Here is a 16,772-nt window from a genome sequence, read left to right as displayed (position 1 = left end):
TACACTATGAATAGAATCAGCCTATAATCCATTTCAAAATGTTGCTAATTAAATATGGATTGAAACCCAAAATAAACTGCAGCACCCTTCTTAAGGCATTGATATGCAGGGAATTTCCTTACATTGGCTTTGGAGATTGTTGTTGTTCATTTTGTAAATTAAATAATAGATATTTAAATCAAGCCTGTAATTAGATGCAAATATTCACCATCATTAGATTGTTCAGTTTGGAATACCACCATAAGTGAAAAATAACACTGTCCTGCAAGTAAAGATGTATAGTGCTGCATATACAATATTTCAGTCGATGGGACAGTTATTGTCATTGGACTAGTAATCCAGAGACCCACGTAATGTTGTGGGGACATGTTCTGCTTTCTTCCAGAAATTCGATCTTACAATAAGTTTAACTCCTTGAATTCCATCTGATTCCTTATGAATGTGCAACTTGTCGATTTCCTTTACAATCTTGGGCAGCAATGTACAACCATTGTTGAGCTCTCAGAAGCACTTCCCTTTGAACTGCTGTCCTTATTTTAAAAGCTGTAGTTGGAAGATGATGAGATTTAGACAGTGCAAATATAATTCTAATACAAAATTTGAGTTTACCATTTTGTAAAAATCTCGGCACTTTGATTTTTCATTCATGAAAAATATTCAAGAGGAGAGGCAGAATATTAATGTATTGTCACCGAGAGAGAAGTGAGTTAATGGATGATGCTCTTTTTATTCAGTTTCCAATTAGATATAGTGAGGCTCATAGTTGTGTTTTGTTTTGACAGTGTCTTCGAAAACTATGCCACTTGCATCACTGTGCTATTTGCCCTTATCTTATACATTCTGCTGGTTATCTTGTGTAAACGCATGGATTTTTCTATTGAGACAAAACCTGGACTTACAGTATTGCAGGATAATACTCCTACTGACCAGTGTTTATACGAGATCATTGTCGAGACTGGCTTCAGGACGAGAGCTGGGACTACTGCAAAGGTATTTTATTATTCTTCTGTGTATATCTTTGTCCTAAGGTAGAGTAAAAATTGTGAAACAAGTTTAGTTGAGGACCAGTGTCGGTAAGCACTATTTGACTGAAGGAATAATTAACAGACAAAGGTTTCCTGACTAGGATAGTGCAGGCTTGTGATATATTTGAATCAATGAGGTGATGTGATGAGTTGACTGTCGGGTCTGGAAATTAGTTTGCTTTCTTTTTGGTGTGTTTGAATCACAATTCATGAGCAGTCCATGTCCAGTCCCACTGAAGCAGACAGCATTTAATCTTTGTGCTTCACATGATTCCATATAGCAATCAGTCAGATCAAACAGGAGGTCTAACAGTATGTTTGGGCAGCGGCTGTTCTAACTAGCCTGCACTTTTTAAAGAGGAGCTGCACTCAGAAATTGCTGTTGACCATGAGTAGTGTAAGTTGCTGTAAAGAGAAAAATAGCAAATAGTTCAACAGCCAAGAGAAGGGGCTGTCAGATTACGTTTGAAGCCTTAGGCAATGAGGTTAACAAGAAAAAAGAAATGATGTTATCATGGGGATCAGGCAAGAGGTTCCAAATTCAATGAAAGGGCAAAACCAAAGGCTGTGTACCTGAATCCATGTAGAATTTGGAACAGAAAAGGAAATTGATAAGACAAGTACAACTACATCAGTATGATCTGATGGCTAATACAGAGACGTAACTGCACAATAATGTGGATTGGCTAACTAACTGGAAATAGAATGGTCATAATGGGTCATTTTCTGGTTAACAAGATGTTATAAGTGATGTGCCATAGGATCAGTGCTGGGTCTCCAATTTTTATAATTTATGTCAATGAAATGAAGAAAGTGACTGAAAATATGGTTGCTAAATTGCTGATGATATAAAGATAGCTAGGAAAGTAAGTTGTGAAAAGAGCACATAGAAGCTACAAAGGAATATAGATCAGGTGGTCTTAATGATGTGAAATTGCAGAGCTCTGAGAAGCAGAGGGCCTGGCTGTACTAATGTGTAAATCACAAAAAGATATTATGCAGATACAGCAGTAATTAGGAAATCTAATAGAATGTTAAAGTTTATAGAGAGGTTATGCTGCAGTTTTACACAATATTGGTGAAGTCACATCTGGAGTAATGTGTTTGGTAATGACCTTATTTAAGTAAGGATGTAAGTATATTGATGCAGTTCAGAAGTGGATGGGAATGTTTGACAAATTGGGCTTATATCCATTGAAGTTTAGAGAAGTAAGTGATCATTGAAATGTATAAAATCTTAAGGGGTCTTGACTGGCTGGATGTGGAAACGATGTTTTCTCTCAGAGGAGAATCTAGAACTATGGGTCATGGTTAAAAAAACAAGGAGCTGCCCATTTAAGATACAGTGGGGAGAAATATATTTTCAAACAGCATTGAGCGTCTCTGGATCTCTCTTCCTCAAAAGGCAGTGGAAACAAAGTCTTTGAACATTTTTAAAGTAAAAGTGGATAGATTCTTGATCAGCAACAGCATGAAAAGTTCGGCAGGAATGTGGAATGATCAGATCACGCATGATCTTAGGAATGACAGAGCAGGGTTGAGGGACTCAGTGACCCTCTTCTGCTCCTAATTTGTATGTTGGACCGCCTGTATCTCCTAAATTTCTTGGAGATGACCATATTTAGCATGATGAGGCCAGCTGTCATGGAGACAGTTGCATGCAGCGCGACTAGAACCCTCAGGATGACTCTATAATGCCGCCTTATGATACATTTCCAATTTGCCCTCATCCTGTTTGTGACCCTGGGTCCTCTGACCCTGCTCTGCCATTCATAAGATCATACCCGATCTGATTACTCCACAAACACATAGAGATGCACACGCATGCATAGACTCACCCACACACACAGACGCACCCTCATGCACAGACACCTGTGCCGCACACACACGCACAGATATGGGTGCACACACGCACGGGCATCCGTGCACGCACACAGACACAAGCACACAGACACACCTTCCTTTACACAAGACCTTCCCAATCTGATTTTATGTGTTCAGTTGCCCAAGAATTGTTGCCTGGCCAGTGAGTTCAGCCTCTTGAGGAAGGGTGGGATCTACTATGGAAGGAAGAAGCTCTTTGTCACTTGATTTCAAATTTGTAGCCATCATTTCGGATACTGGCATTTTCTGTAAATCTGAGTGTAGTATAGAGTTGGAATCTGTGCATAGTAAGTGACCAGGCATGATTGAGCAGTGACCAAACCAGAAGGAGAAAGATGGGTGGAAGGGGTAGAATTGTGGAACAATGGTTTTAAAAGGATAGCATTTGAATGGAACCTCAGTCTCAGAAGGCACTTATGGACAGTCTAAGCAGGCTGAAAGAGGCATAGAGGCCTCTGGTCTTCCTGTCCTTTTCGTCATCCTCCTCTTCCTGAGATGGTTTCTGTTTACCTGGTGTCAATAGCTAAATCCTTAGAACTGATGGAATCTGGAGGATGCAGCAGGCTACCACAATCTAAAAGTAAACTTTATGAGATTATAGTGTTGCTCTCCCCACAGCTACAGACAGCAGAGTTGTTCCTTGATCTTTTTGATGGCCTGGTCTACAATGTTCCTTGTGGAAGCCTGGCACTTGTTATGGTTCTGTTGTGCTTGTGTGATCAAGTTATCAGAGGGGAATCATCAGCCGGGGCTAGGAGAGGGGATTGTTTATCTCTAAGCAATCAGTCTCTGGTCCTTTGTTTTGAACCAAAAGAAGTAACAGCCCATTCGCTCAGGATGAAGAAGTTGTGGCTGTTGCCAGGAAGCAGGCATTTATATGTTTCAGCCTAGTCACACATCAGCTGCATATTAATAAAGTGGAATCCTTTATAGTTCCTATACCTCACCCCATTTGCATGTGAGGTCAAAATCATATGCTTGTAGTTGAAGGCTTCCAACATCACTGTGAGTCTTGCTACCCTGTCATAGCCACATGGTCGTCCCTACAGACAAGAAGAAAAACCATGAAATCTCCTCATGTGCTTGGTTTCAGTTGCCCCTCAGAGGCAGTGATGTGGGGTGAACTCTCATCTATATGGGATACTACTGAAGTATTATACCATGCAGTTTACCATAACACATAATATTAATAAACACTCATAATTAATTAAATAACTCATGACTGTTAGTTGTTTGAGAGTCTATATCAGTACACAGTTAGGCAAGTAATCGACCATAATCCATGAGATGCCATAGGTATCTCTCTCTATTAAAAAGAGAGAAACATTTGATTATACAGTTTGTGGTACACCACCTTACATCAAGAATGGGGAAGGGTGAAGAAGTAGGTCCTTTCTACCTGAGCTCAAAGTCAGAGCAACAGTTGCACCTTCACTAATTTAGCTCTGCACCACACACCAGCCATCTTACCAACTGAGCTGCCCAGCTCTGCTAAGAGTGTACAGAACATAACTGAAATACAGCTAATTTTTCAGAACTGTTGTTATTTTAAGATTGATAATCAAGTTTTATGATTATTTTTATAATTAACTTGCTTTCAGGTTTACATCAAACTTCATGGAGAAGATGGTGTTTCTGAAACAAGAGAGTTATTTCATGCTGAGAAGCGATTATTTGAGAGGAATTCCAGACATACATTTATCATGAGGTACTTCTACTTGATAAGAGGTTAAAAATATTTTTCATAAACTTTCTTGCAATGCGAACTGGCTTAGTGAGACAAAGTGGTTTCACCCATTGGTATCAGTGTTTCTTGAACTGAATCTTTGTCATGTTACATTAAATAACAGTTCCTCCATCCTCCCAATTCTGCTGGTCAGTGTAATTAGCAAGAAGCAAGGATTGGATGGTGTAGCCCAATCCCTACTGTGCCAGATGGGTACCTGAACAACAACTGTTTGGTTTGCTTCTGACAATGCTTTGAAAGACATGGCAGGTAAAAACTATCAATCCTAAATCACTTTAAAAACTGAGCTGTCTGACACAGGAGCTGACCAGAACTGTTTATTTGTAGAAATCTAAACTTTCTAAACAACAAGCTCTGTCCACTGTTAGGTTGGGATGTGGCCTTTATTGCTCAGGGTTTGGAACTGAAAAGCAGGGATGTCTTGTTACAACTGTTCATGGTGTTGGTGAGGTTGCTTCTGGAGCATTGTGTATAGTTTTGGCCCCATGTTTGTAAGAAAAAGGATATACTGGCACTGGAGGCTGTTCAAAATGGATTCACTCAGCTGATTGCTGGGATGAAGGGATTGTCTTACCAAAAAAAATGAAACAAGTTAAGCCTTTGTTTGTTAGAAGAAATGGGGGTGATCTGATTGAAACATGTAAGATTCTGTGGGGGATTAACAGGATAGCTATTGAGAAGATGTTTCCATTAGTGGATGAATCTTGAACTTGGGGACAAAAACAGAAATTGCTGGAAAAGCTCAGCATGTCTGGCAGCATCTGTGGAGAGAAATCAGAGTTAAGGTTTTGGGTCTGTTGACCCTTCCTCAGAACTGATGTAGCGAGGAAAATGTTGGTTTTTATGCTGAAGATAGGGTGGAAGGAGGAGGTAATGAGTAAATAATAAGTGGGGATAGAGCTCAAAGAGAGAGGAGGACATTTGTACAGACAAAGGATTGGATAACAGTCAGGCTATGAGGATGAATGACTATTAATGGGGACTGTTAGTGGCAACAATGGATTGTGTGTGATAGCAGATCACGTGCCTCCCTTCTATAGGAAGGATGTTGTGAAAGATGAAAGGGTGTAGAAAAGATTTCCAAGGATGTTGCCAGGGTTGGAGGGTTTGAGCTATATGGAGGGGCTGAATAGACTGGGGCTATTTTCTCTGGAGTGTTGGAGGCTGAGGGATAACCAAATAGAGATTTATAAAATCATGAGGAGCACGGATAGGATAAATAGACAAGGTCTTTTCCCACGGAGTGGGGGAGTCCAAAACCAGAGGGCATAAGTTTAAGGTGAGAGCGGAAAGATTTAAAAGGGCAACTTTTTCATCCAGAGGTTGATGTGTCTGTGGAATGAGCTGCCAGAAGAAGTGGTGGAGGCTGGTACGATTGTAGCATTTAAAAGGCATCTGGATGGGTATGTGAGTAGGAAGGGTTTAGAGGGATATGGGCCGAATGCAGGCAAATGGGACTAGATTTATTTAGAATATCTGGTCAGCGTGGACACGTTGGACCAAAGAGTCTGTTTCTGTGCTGTATATCTCTATGTCTCTATGTGATAACAGGGCTGGTGTTTGGGAGGTAGGGTAAGGACACCAGAGAGCTAAGCCCAAAAATTGTTGAATTCAGTATTGCGTCCAGAAGGCTGTAGAGTTTTCAAGTGGAAAATGAGGTGCTGTTCTTCCAGGTTGCGCTGAGTTTCACTGGAGCTCTGCTGCAAGCCTGAGACAGAGATGTTGGCCAGGGAACACGGTGGTGTGCTAAAGTGGCAGCCATCCGAAGGTTGCAGGAACAGCAACTCATATTCCGCTTGGGAACCCTGCAGCCCAATGGTATCAATGTGGATTTCACAAGCTTCAAAATCTCCCCTCCCCCTTCCGCATCCCAAAACCAGCCCATCTCGTCCCCGCCTCCCTAACCTGTTCTTCCTCCCACCTATCCCCTCCTCCCACCTCAAGCCGCACCCCCATCTCCTACCTACTAACCTCATCTCGCCCCCTTGACCTGTCCGTCCTCCCTGGACTGACCTATCCCCTCCCTAACTCCCCACCTACACTCACCTTTACTGGCTCCTTCCCCGCCTCTTCGACCTGTCTGTTTCCTCTCCACCTATCTTCTCCTCTATTCATCTTCTATCCGCCTCCCCCTCTCTCCCTATTTATTTCAGAACCCCCTTCCCCTCCCCCATTTCTGATGAAGGGTCTAGGCCCGAAACGTCAGCCTTTCTGCTCCTATGATGCTGCTTGGCCTAATGTGTTCATCCAGCTCTGCACCTTGTTGTCTCGGATTCTCCAGCATCTGCAGTTCCTACTATCTCGGCTACTGGAAGCTCAGGGTCTTCTTTTGCAGAAAGAATGTAAGTGTTTTGTGAAGCAGTCACCCAGTCTGTGCTTCATTTCCACAACATAGAGGAGACCACATTGTGAACAGTGAATGCAGCAAACTAGATTGAGTGAAGTGCAGGTAAAGTGCTGCTTCACCTGTAAAGTATGCTTGGACCCTGGGATACTGAGGAGGGAGGAAGCAAGGGGACAGGTGTTACACCTTCTACGGAAGGCTGACAAGGGAGGGGAGGGGAATATATGTCTGGTGATGGTATTCTGGTGGATGTGGCGGAAATGGCAGCTGATGATCTTCTGGACGTGGATGCTGGTTGGTAAGGACAAGATGACCTTATCACTGGGGAATCCTTGGTTGAGGAAGAAGATGGACATTTCAGAGGCACCCTTGTCACAATTAGCATCATCAGAACAAATGCGACAGAGACGGGGGAACTGAGAGAATGGAATAGAGTCTTTGCACGGAGCAGGGTGTGAGGATGTCAACATAACTGAGAGAGTTGGTGGGCTTGTAGTGGACATTGGTGGCCAGCCTATCCCCAGAAAGGGAAACAGATGTTGAGGAAGAGGAGGGAGGAGTTGGAAATAAACCAGGTGAAGGTGAGGGCAGGGTGGAAATTGGAAGCGAAATTGATAAACTTTTCCAATTCCGGATGAGAAAAGGAAGCAGCACTGATGATGTCATTGACATACCAGAGGAAGAGTTGTGGGCGGGAGCCAGAATAGGACTGGAACAAGGAATGTTCCTCATACCCAACAAAGAGGCAGACATAACTGGGGCCCATGTGGTGCCCTGAACTGAAGAAAGTGAGAGGAGTTAAAAAGAAAAAGTTGTTCAGGATGAGGACGAACTTGGCCAGATGTTGAAGAGTAGCAGCGGATGGGAATGGTTCAGGCCTTTCTTCCAGGAAGAAGCAGAGAGCCCTGACACCATCCTGATAGGGGATGGACATGTAAAGGGTTTGCACATCCACAGTGAAGAGGAGATGGCTGGACCCCATGAATTGGAAATTCTGCAACTGATGTAAAGGTCAGAGGAATCGTGGATGTAAGTGGGAAGGGACCGGACAAGGAGAGAAAAAAATCGAGTTGAGGTCAGAAGAGATGAGTTCTGTGGTGCAGGAGCAGACTGAAACAATGGATTTGCCCAGGCAATCCTGTTTGTGGATTTTGGGAAGAAGGTTAGTAACAGTTTTGGACATGGTAGCCTGATGTTCAATGGTGGGATCATGATATAGAGGGAGATGAGAGGATGTATCTGAGAACTGGCACTCAGCCTCCGCAACGTAGAGGTCAGTCTGCCAGACAACAATGGCACCCTCCTTGTCAGCAAGCTTAATTGCAAAGTCAAGGATAGATCTGACCTTTCAAACTTATGACCTCCACCACCTAGAAGAACAAAAGCAGCAGATACATGGGAACACCCATGTGTGTTCCCCTCCAAGCCACAAACCATCCTGACTTAAAAATACGTCATTGTCACTGGGCCAATATTCCAAACTCCCTTCCTGCTTTGTTGTAAATTATATACAGGTTGCCTGAGTACTTTGATCAGTGTTGCTGCGCAAGCTGGAAGCATTCTGTGTCTCACTACTGACTGCCTCTGACTAACTGTATGAAGGCTGTGTCTGTAACATTCCAGAAGACATCCTCTCTTACTATCCCTTATATAAAATTATGTTTAGTGAAGTCTGGTAGTAGAACTGACCTCACTGCAAAAAGCCAAAAGAGAATGTGTTACTTTAATGTGGTAACTAAATAACATCTCCGAGTCCAGATTCAATTATTCCCGAGTCTGTAAACTGGGTGAGAGTTGTTTGGGGTAGTTTGCTGCCTCCACTCCTCCTTTGTTTTTGCTGTATCTTAGGCCTATCTAGTGATTAGTGATAGAAGATACACCAGCACAGAGTATCTACAGAAGAGATTTAACGCATGGTATCAATTATATTTGGTCAGATATAATTACTGGGACCTTTAAGAACTGGTACAGATGCACCTGCTCCTTCCAAAAGCTAGAGTAGACTTCCTTGTCTCCATCCCAGAATGTGTGTGACATTTATAACCTGAATGGAGGTCATGGAATGAGAATATTAACTCTTTCAGAACTAGTATCTTTAATAACAGACTGCTGTCACACTCTGCCTGTCTTACAGTTTTTTTTTGGGGTTAATGAGATTTTTTCTTTTAGCATTCCAGAGAACCTTGGTTCTATTTGGAAGGTTCACCTTTGGCATAACAATGGTGGCCATTCACCCAGCTGGTATGTCACCTCCGTTATTGTCAAGGACCTGCTTCATGGCACATGCTGGTTCTTTCCTGCTGAATGCTGGCTCGCGGTCGAGGAAGGGGATGGAAAAGTTGAACGAGAATTAATCTCACTCACCCATGGGCTTGGCTTCAAAAGAGTAATGTATTATTTTTCTACATGCAACTTACTATTGATAAATATTCTACCTTTATATTGGGTGCTGATTGGGTACCTCTCACTAACACCTGAAGAAGGAGCAAAGCTCCGAAAGCTCGTGTTTTCAATGAACCTATTGGACTATAACCAGGTGTTGTGGGATTTCTGACCTTGTCCACCCTAGTCCAACACCAGCACCTCCACATTAAGGATACATCAGTCTAGATTATGTGCTTCAGTATCTGACATGATGCTAGACTCAAAGGTGAAAATACAGCTGACTCATTAGCATTATATGTGTATTTCTTACAGATAGGGCAGGGTTTTCCCTTGGGAAACCAGTCAGGCTTAAATGCCAGTCTAAAGCCTGCACACTTTGGGAAACATTCTCTCATCTGTGATCTTCCCTGAAATGGACAATTAATATCCAGGAGTGGCCTCACTGTCCAGTTAAGGACACGGCAGGCTCTCAAACTCGGACAGCTGATTGGAGGCCCTTCAGCTGAGAAACTGTTCAAGATAAGTGAGGGAGAAAGGCTGGATGTTTTCTACCCTTGTTGTCTCAGATACACCCTTTACATCATTTAGTCAATTCAGAGGCCCTGGAGAATGCTAACTTCATTGGTGATGTGTAGGCTCAGTTGTGAAGATACAACATCAGAATTCTTTGAGATCCACATTTGGACCTTGGGTTATGTCATGAGACTAACACCCTTTGGCATATTCTTTTCTTTGCTGCTGTTACATGCCTTCAGGTCATCAACAGAGGGATCTACTTGCAAAGCAGAGCTACTAGAAAACTGTTTAATCTAGCTTACCTGAGATCCAAGACAAAGGTGCATCGAACCCTTATTAGAAATCTGCTTTATGTTAATGATGTTATGCTAACCTTCCACACTGAGGAATACCTCTTCACACCAGTACAGACCTTGGTTTGACTGTCAGCATCACGAAGACAAAAGTCATAGACCACCATCTATCAGCACTGACAGTGTGACACTGGAGTTTGACAACAACTTCACATATCCAGACTTCACAATCAGGAACAATGTGTCATTTCACAAAAGCTGCAACTATTTTATCCAACCTGGGTATGGGAGCGTGGAACAATGACATCAACCAGCTAGTTTTCCAAGCTTGCATCCTCAATGCACTCCTCTATAGTGGGGTTACTCAGATGACCTAAGCTGGGTAGGAGAAGAGGCTGGTTAGTTTCCACCTTTGTTATCTCAGATACATTCTTGATATCACTTAACATTCTTCAGGGCCTCTAAGTTAGCTAACTTCATTGGTAAATACTCATTGCTTAGCAACGATGTCTGCACTGAATTGACCGTGTTCATCAGATAGATGATAATGTATCCCCAAAGTCCTTCTGTACAGTAAACTGGCCACTTGTCATGACCTCCTGAATGTCCAGACCTCTGCTTCAAGGACACCTGCAAACATGATGTGAACTAGTGGACACTGATAAATGGGAGCCATTGCTGATGGTGGTGACCTCTGACTGACTATTTGGGAAAGACATTGGAAAAGGTAAGCAGAAGCAAAAAGCTTTGCTGGTCGAGTAGAAGCCCAGAGAAGGTGAATGAATCGTGCATCTTTTCAGACCACTGTCTGCCTCCACAGCATGCGATGATGCTATGGCTTTACAAGGTGTACTTTATCCTTTTTTTTGAAGAGAGGTTTTCAGTCATAGGCACCGAGCTGTCTCTCCCAAGGCAATAATGTAAACAGCTTGTGAGGCCTTGAAATTTCTTTTTAAAGTTGACACAATAGAAGCAGCGTGGAGGGGTTGAGTGAGGCTCCCATAGCACCACGATATTAGCTTAGCTTTCAGTCATTGTTGGGGCTTCAAAGTTGCTTGTGGAAGCTGCCATATCTCTCTTTGTACAGAAATTTTCTCTTGAGGTTCTTTTCTCCTGGAATGGAGAAACATTGTACATGAGACAGTCTATTTTACTGAATTTGCTTATGCCAGGGGTGTGTTTATGGAATGTTACTATATTGGAACAGTTGCTGTTTAGTTCTTAAAAAATCTATTATTCTGTTAAATAATATAAAATCTGGGGTTCGAGCTATCTCCTTGATATATTTGAAGAATGTTTGCCTGGTCCATTACAAGCACATTTAACAGAAGCTTATTACACAGCACAGCACCCTGAGGTAAGCCATCACCTCACTGAATGGAAGGCTGCCCCTAGAGATGTAGCAAGTTTTAAGTAGATGCAGAACAAAATATATCTTGTCATTTACTCCCCCCAGCTTTCCACCTCATCGTCAATTCTCCTCCCTCCTTTTCCTTGTCTGTCTACTTGCTTTAAACTGAGTAAGTCCGTAAACGTTTCTAGTTGTGAATAAAGATCATTGACTAAAATGTACAATCTGCCTCTTTCCCCACAGATTCTCCCTAACATCCTGAGTATTTACAGCATTATTTTTTATGTACCTCATGGTGTACAAAAGATGCTTCTATAAACACATTACATTTTTATTTAATTGAACATTTTGTTTTTCAACAGCTTCTATACAGCAAACTAACTGACTACCTGGAAGACTTCCATCTTTGGGGATCAGTGTATAGTCGTCCATCTTACAGCTCATTTACTCATACTCAACGCCTCACTGTCTGCCTTTGCCTGCTGTTGGGTTACATGTGCCTGAATACCATACTGACTTATCTGAAGAATGAGGAGGTAAAACGTTTTACCTAACTTTCAAACCCATCTTATGTCCAAAAATACACAAGTACAGTTTGTCATCGAGTGAAATTCGGCCGTGAATGTTGTGATGGTGGCCATGCTTGTGCATTTTTGAATTTCTCTGTACTTAGATTCTTCAAATAGCACCTTGTTAATTTCTGACTTCGCTCCATCTAATGAAGAGTCCGTCTAAAGTATTAATCTGCTACTTCTTCAGAATTTGATTAGTTTACCATCTATTTCCTGTGTATTCTGTTTTTGGTTCAAATATTACACCCTCTTAGATTTTTCTCTTCAATTTATTTTTGTGCCCTGATTTTCCATTCTTCAGCTTAATCCTGAATATCTACTTCTGGCCATGCATGTGTATTGCCATTCTTTTCATTTACTGCCTGATTACCTCATGCTGCTTATCCTACTCCTTGCTTCCTTTTCTGAGTGAGGGTTTACTTAAGCCTAGCCTGACATTCAGTGTCTGTACTTCCAAGTCTTCAAAATATTTTTCAAAATTCCGACATTGTTAGAGAATTGGAACAACTGTTGTTTACTGAAGACAAGATTGTAAATAATCCAGTTGCCCTTTGCGGGTTTAATATATTTTATTTCCCTAAGAGGATTCAGGTGTGGTAACTGAGCAAAGCTAAGAAACACGAATGAAAAGTAATTTATTTCTATTGTTTTATTTAATCTTTTATTGTACAATAATGGCTCTCTCTCATAGGTGAGAATGATTGTCTTCAGGAAGTCAAAAGATGGCTGATGCATGATCTGCAGGCTTTGTCATGTCATGTGAGATGTCTGGTCACAGAATAGGTTCATAAAAGGTTTATAGCCCAGAAGATGGCTGGAAGATGAGTCACCAGCCTAATTCTACTTCACAGTATTTAGTCTGTAGTCTTAAAGGTTTCTTTCTTTCCTCCTTATTCACTCATAGGGTGTGGGCATCGCTGGCTGGGCCAGTATTATTGCCCATCTCTAACTACCCTTTAGAAGGTGGTGGTGAGCCGCTGCCTTGAACTGTTACAGTTCATGTGCTGCATGTAGACCCACAATGCTGTTAAGGAGGGAATTCTAGGTTTTTCATCCAGCCACCGTATAGTAATGACAATACATTTCCAAGTCAGGATGGGAGTGCCTTGGAGGGGAACTTGCAAGTAGTGGTGTTCCCATGTACCTGCTGTCCTTATGGCACTTCAGCTGCATGTCCAGATATTGTTTAAACGAGTGTGGGCTTCTGTCTCAACATCCCTTTAAGGCAATGAGTTCCAGACCCCTTACTCTGTCTGGGTGAAAAGTGTTTTCCTCATCTCCAATTTAATCCTACTGATCACTATGATCTATGCCCCTGGTCACTGGTCATACATTATTGCCTTGAGTAATGGCTTATTCTTTGCACTGCTTCATTTTTCGTCTTCATCCTTAGGTCTTAAAGTGCTGGGATCCTTCCCATAGACTCTACCACTTCCTTGTTTGGCTAAGGGCAGTGGTGTCCTTGGGATTGATGTCAATGTGGCATTTCTTCATGGTGGCTTTAACCACATAAAACTGAGAGAAAAAAGCCTGCTTCAGTAGTCTGGTATCTGATATCTGAACTATCGAACCAAAGCTGATTTCGGCTGATTTTAACCTCGATACTTGGGTTGACTGCATCTGTGAGAACACTGGTGTTGGTGCATTGGTCTTCTCTTATGCCTCATGGGAGGTAGCATTCAGGAAATCAAACCCTGCTCTGACTGGACGGATGAGCCAATAGCTGTGCAGCAGCACTTGCCATGAGATCAACTTAGTTACTTACAAAATCTGCAGTAATCCCTAGTTTTTATAAACAATTCTTTTCCCATTTCGTTCCACAAACAAAAATACAGAAAAATAAAAAGACACAGTTTTCATACCTCCAATATGTAGGATTTTCCACAGGCAGCACAAGTGATGTAACTCCTTTCGTTGCAATGTTTTGAAGTGCCTCCTTTTATACAGTCCATGTTTCCATCCCACACTGTAAAGAAGGGGACATGACTGAAAGGTGGACCATGATCTTCGTTTCAGTTTTGATGTTACAATCTTCAAATACTCACTTCCTCAGCTAAAGGCAGAACCAGTAGATTTTAGGTAATTCTGGATTCCTTCGTCCATGCCAACCTTCTGTTAAAGATAACTTTGAAGATATTGGAAGTATTCAACATTTTCCAGAAACTCCTCCTGAATGCTAAACCATTTGGCTGCTATATATGTATTTGGAGCTATGTAATGGAGGTCTTTGCTGTTCTAAACATTGAATTCCATCTTCTCACATACTTCAGTAAATACATCAACAATTCCCTGGAGATTCTTTATTATAACAGCACTTGCCACAATATTGTCATCATATTCAATCTCATTGTCTGAAGTTGAGGTGATCTTAGTTTTTGGTTCGAGTCATCTGAGATTAAATTGTTCATCATCCATTCAATAAATAAGATGTACTCAGCAAAGGGTTTATCATGAGGATGGCAGCTAGGAAGATCCTAAAAACAAATGCGGATGATTACACAACCTTGTTTGACTCATGTCTTAACATCAAAGGAGTCTGTAATGGAATATTAAGGATCATTTCTCCCATATCACAGAATCACAGAAGTATTAGGGCTCAGGATTGGCCATTCACCCATAATGTCTGCAGTAGCTCATTAAATGAATATTGTTACCTAGTGCCAATCTTCTGCTTTTTCTCCACACCCTTACACATTATTTTTATCCAAATCAGCATCCAATACCCTCTTGAATGCCTCAATTGAGCCTACGTCCACCACACTTCCAGGCAGTGCATTCCAAACCCTCACTGCTCACTGATTGAAGAGAAGTTTTTCCTTCCTTCACCCTGCTGCGTGATAGCTTTCATCATCTCCTTTGGCATTGGCAGAGTTCCGATCTCTTCTCTGACTAGGTGATGGAATTGCAAATACTCTTGTCAAAAGTAAATTATTGATTATAAAAGTCTTCAGAATTCTCCCTACAGTGGATGCTGACATCTTCCCTTAATCAGATCCCCTCCGAACTTAGGCCTCAGAGTTGCTGGTGTGAGAAAGACAGTTCATATATGATATTGTTGGAGGATGTAAGCTTTGAAGGATTGAAGAAAAATTGATTTATTTCAAATTTGTAGAAGTACAGAGTGGTTTTTTTTAAAAATAATTTGTTGAAAGGTCTCTGTGGACATTGGAGGTTTTTTTTTTCGCAAGACTTCTGAGAAATTATACGATTGGTGATGAGTACTTATTTTGCTGTAGGAAACACAAGTGTTGCTGAATGTTATGCAATCATCAGTGCACATCCCCACTTCTGACCTTATGATGGAGGGAAGGTCATTGGTGGATCAGTTAAGAATGATTGAGCCTAGGACATTACCCTGAGGAATTCCTGCCAAGATGACTAGCAGCTGAGATGATTGATCTCCAACAGCCACACAAACTTCCTTTGTCTAGATATGACTCCAATCTGTGGAGAGCTTCTGCTACCAATACCCCCCAAACCCCTTCCTGTGATTCTAATTTTGTTAGGGCTTCGTATTTTCACACTTGGTCAAATATGGCCTCAATGTCAAGAGCTGTCACCTCCCCTCTGTATTGCAACTCTTTTGTCCATGTTTGAACCAAGGCTGTAATGAATGATTTCTGAAGGGTCCAGACCCGAAATGTCAGCTTTCCCGCTTCTGTGATGCTGCTTAGCCTGCTGTGTTCATCCAGCTGTACACCTTGTTATCTCTGTAATGAGTGGGCCTGGTAGAAACCAAGCTGAATGTTAATGAAGGGGGTGTTATTCAACAAGTGCTGCCCAAATACTTGAATAAATTTATAGCATATACAGGGGATTGACACAGCGATCTCTTCACATTAACTTCATTGTATTGAGGTCATCTTTCATAATGCCAAAGGAAGTAGGCTATCATATTACCTAACTGCAATTTGGGCTTTAATCATGTAAAGAATACTGAGTAGTAGTGATTGCACAATGAATTTTACACCAGTTACTAAGGTCCATATTCTCAGAGTAAGTTGAAAGTGATGAATTATTGTCAATGCTGCAGTAAAGTGTGACACATAGAATTATCTTTGCTTGGTCGTTTTGTCTGTCTCTTGGTTTTCACTATGGACAAACTTTATGATCTGCAAAGCTCTGAAATATTCCTCCAAATATTTGGAGGATCAGGTGTAAATATTTCTACCTCTTCATAACTGAAGTCCTCATCCCTGGCGACACCTCAGTAAACTGTCTCTAGTTGTTTACTTGTGGCCTTTGCATCATCTTTTTCAAGTGTGGTGCCCAAGATTGTTCACAGTACTCCAGCTGAGACTTAACCTGTACTTTGTAAAGGTGCAGTATGATATCTTGCCTTTGTGTTCTCACTCCCTGTATTCGTAAAGCCGAGTAACTTGTGTAAATTTTGAGTCACCTTCTTAAGTTGTCCCGTTATAGTTAAGGATTTATATGCATAGCAATCAATGACTCTATTTCATTTACAGTTTGCTAAATTTACTGTTCATAATATCTGACTTGCCATATTTGTCCTACCAAAGTGCATCTCTTCACATTTCTCCTCATTGACTTCCATCTATCACCATCTATCATGATCTTTAACATTTCACCATTCTGCCTTTGTAATCCTGAAACTCATAACTACGTTGCTATGTTCATATCATCTCCAACCT

The 16,772-nt window shown here is 41.6% G+C and overlaps 1 protein-coding gene across 1 annotated transcript in view; it reads left to right on the top strand.

The window, feature by feature from the left end:
• The window catches only part of LOC109932581 (polycystic kidney disease protein 1-like 1), a 161,792-nt gene that overhangs the window by 79,911 nt on the left and 65,109 nt on the right, over positions 1-16,772 (top strand). Inside the window, exons 26-29 of the mRNA XM_048608159.1 lie at positions 783-990; positions 4,511-4,617; positions 9,170-9,386; positions 11,908-12,081. Coding sequence (XP_048464116.1) covers positions 783-990; positions 4,511-4,617; positions 9,170-9,386; positions 11,908-12,081 — 706 coding nt within the window. The remainder of the gene's footprint in view (positions 1-782; positions 991-4,510; positions 4,618-9,169; positions 9,387-11,907; positions 12,082-16,772) is intronic.

This window comes from Rhincodon typus, chromosome 2 (assembly GCF_021869965.1).
Source record: "Rhincodon typus isolate 14 chromosome 2, sRhiTyp1.1, whole genome shotgun sequence".
NCBI lineage: Eukaryota > Metazoa > Chordata > Chondrichthyes > Orectolobiformes > Rhincodontidae > Rhincodon > Rhincodon typus.
This window is presented reverse-complemented; position numbering and strand designations above follow the sequence as displayed.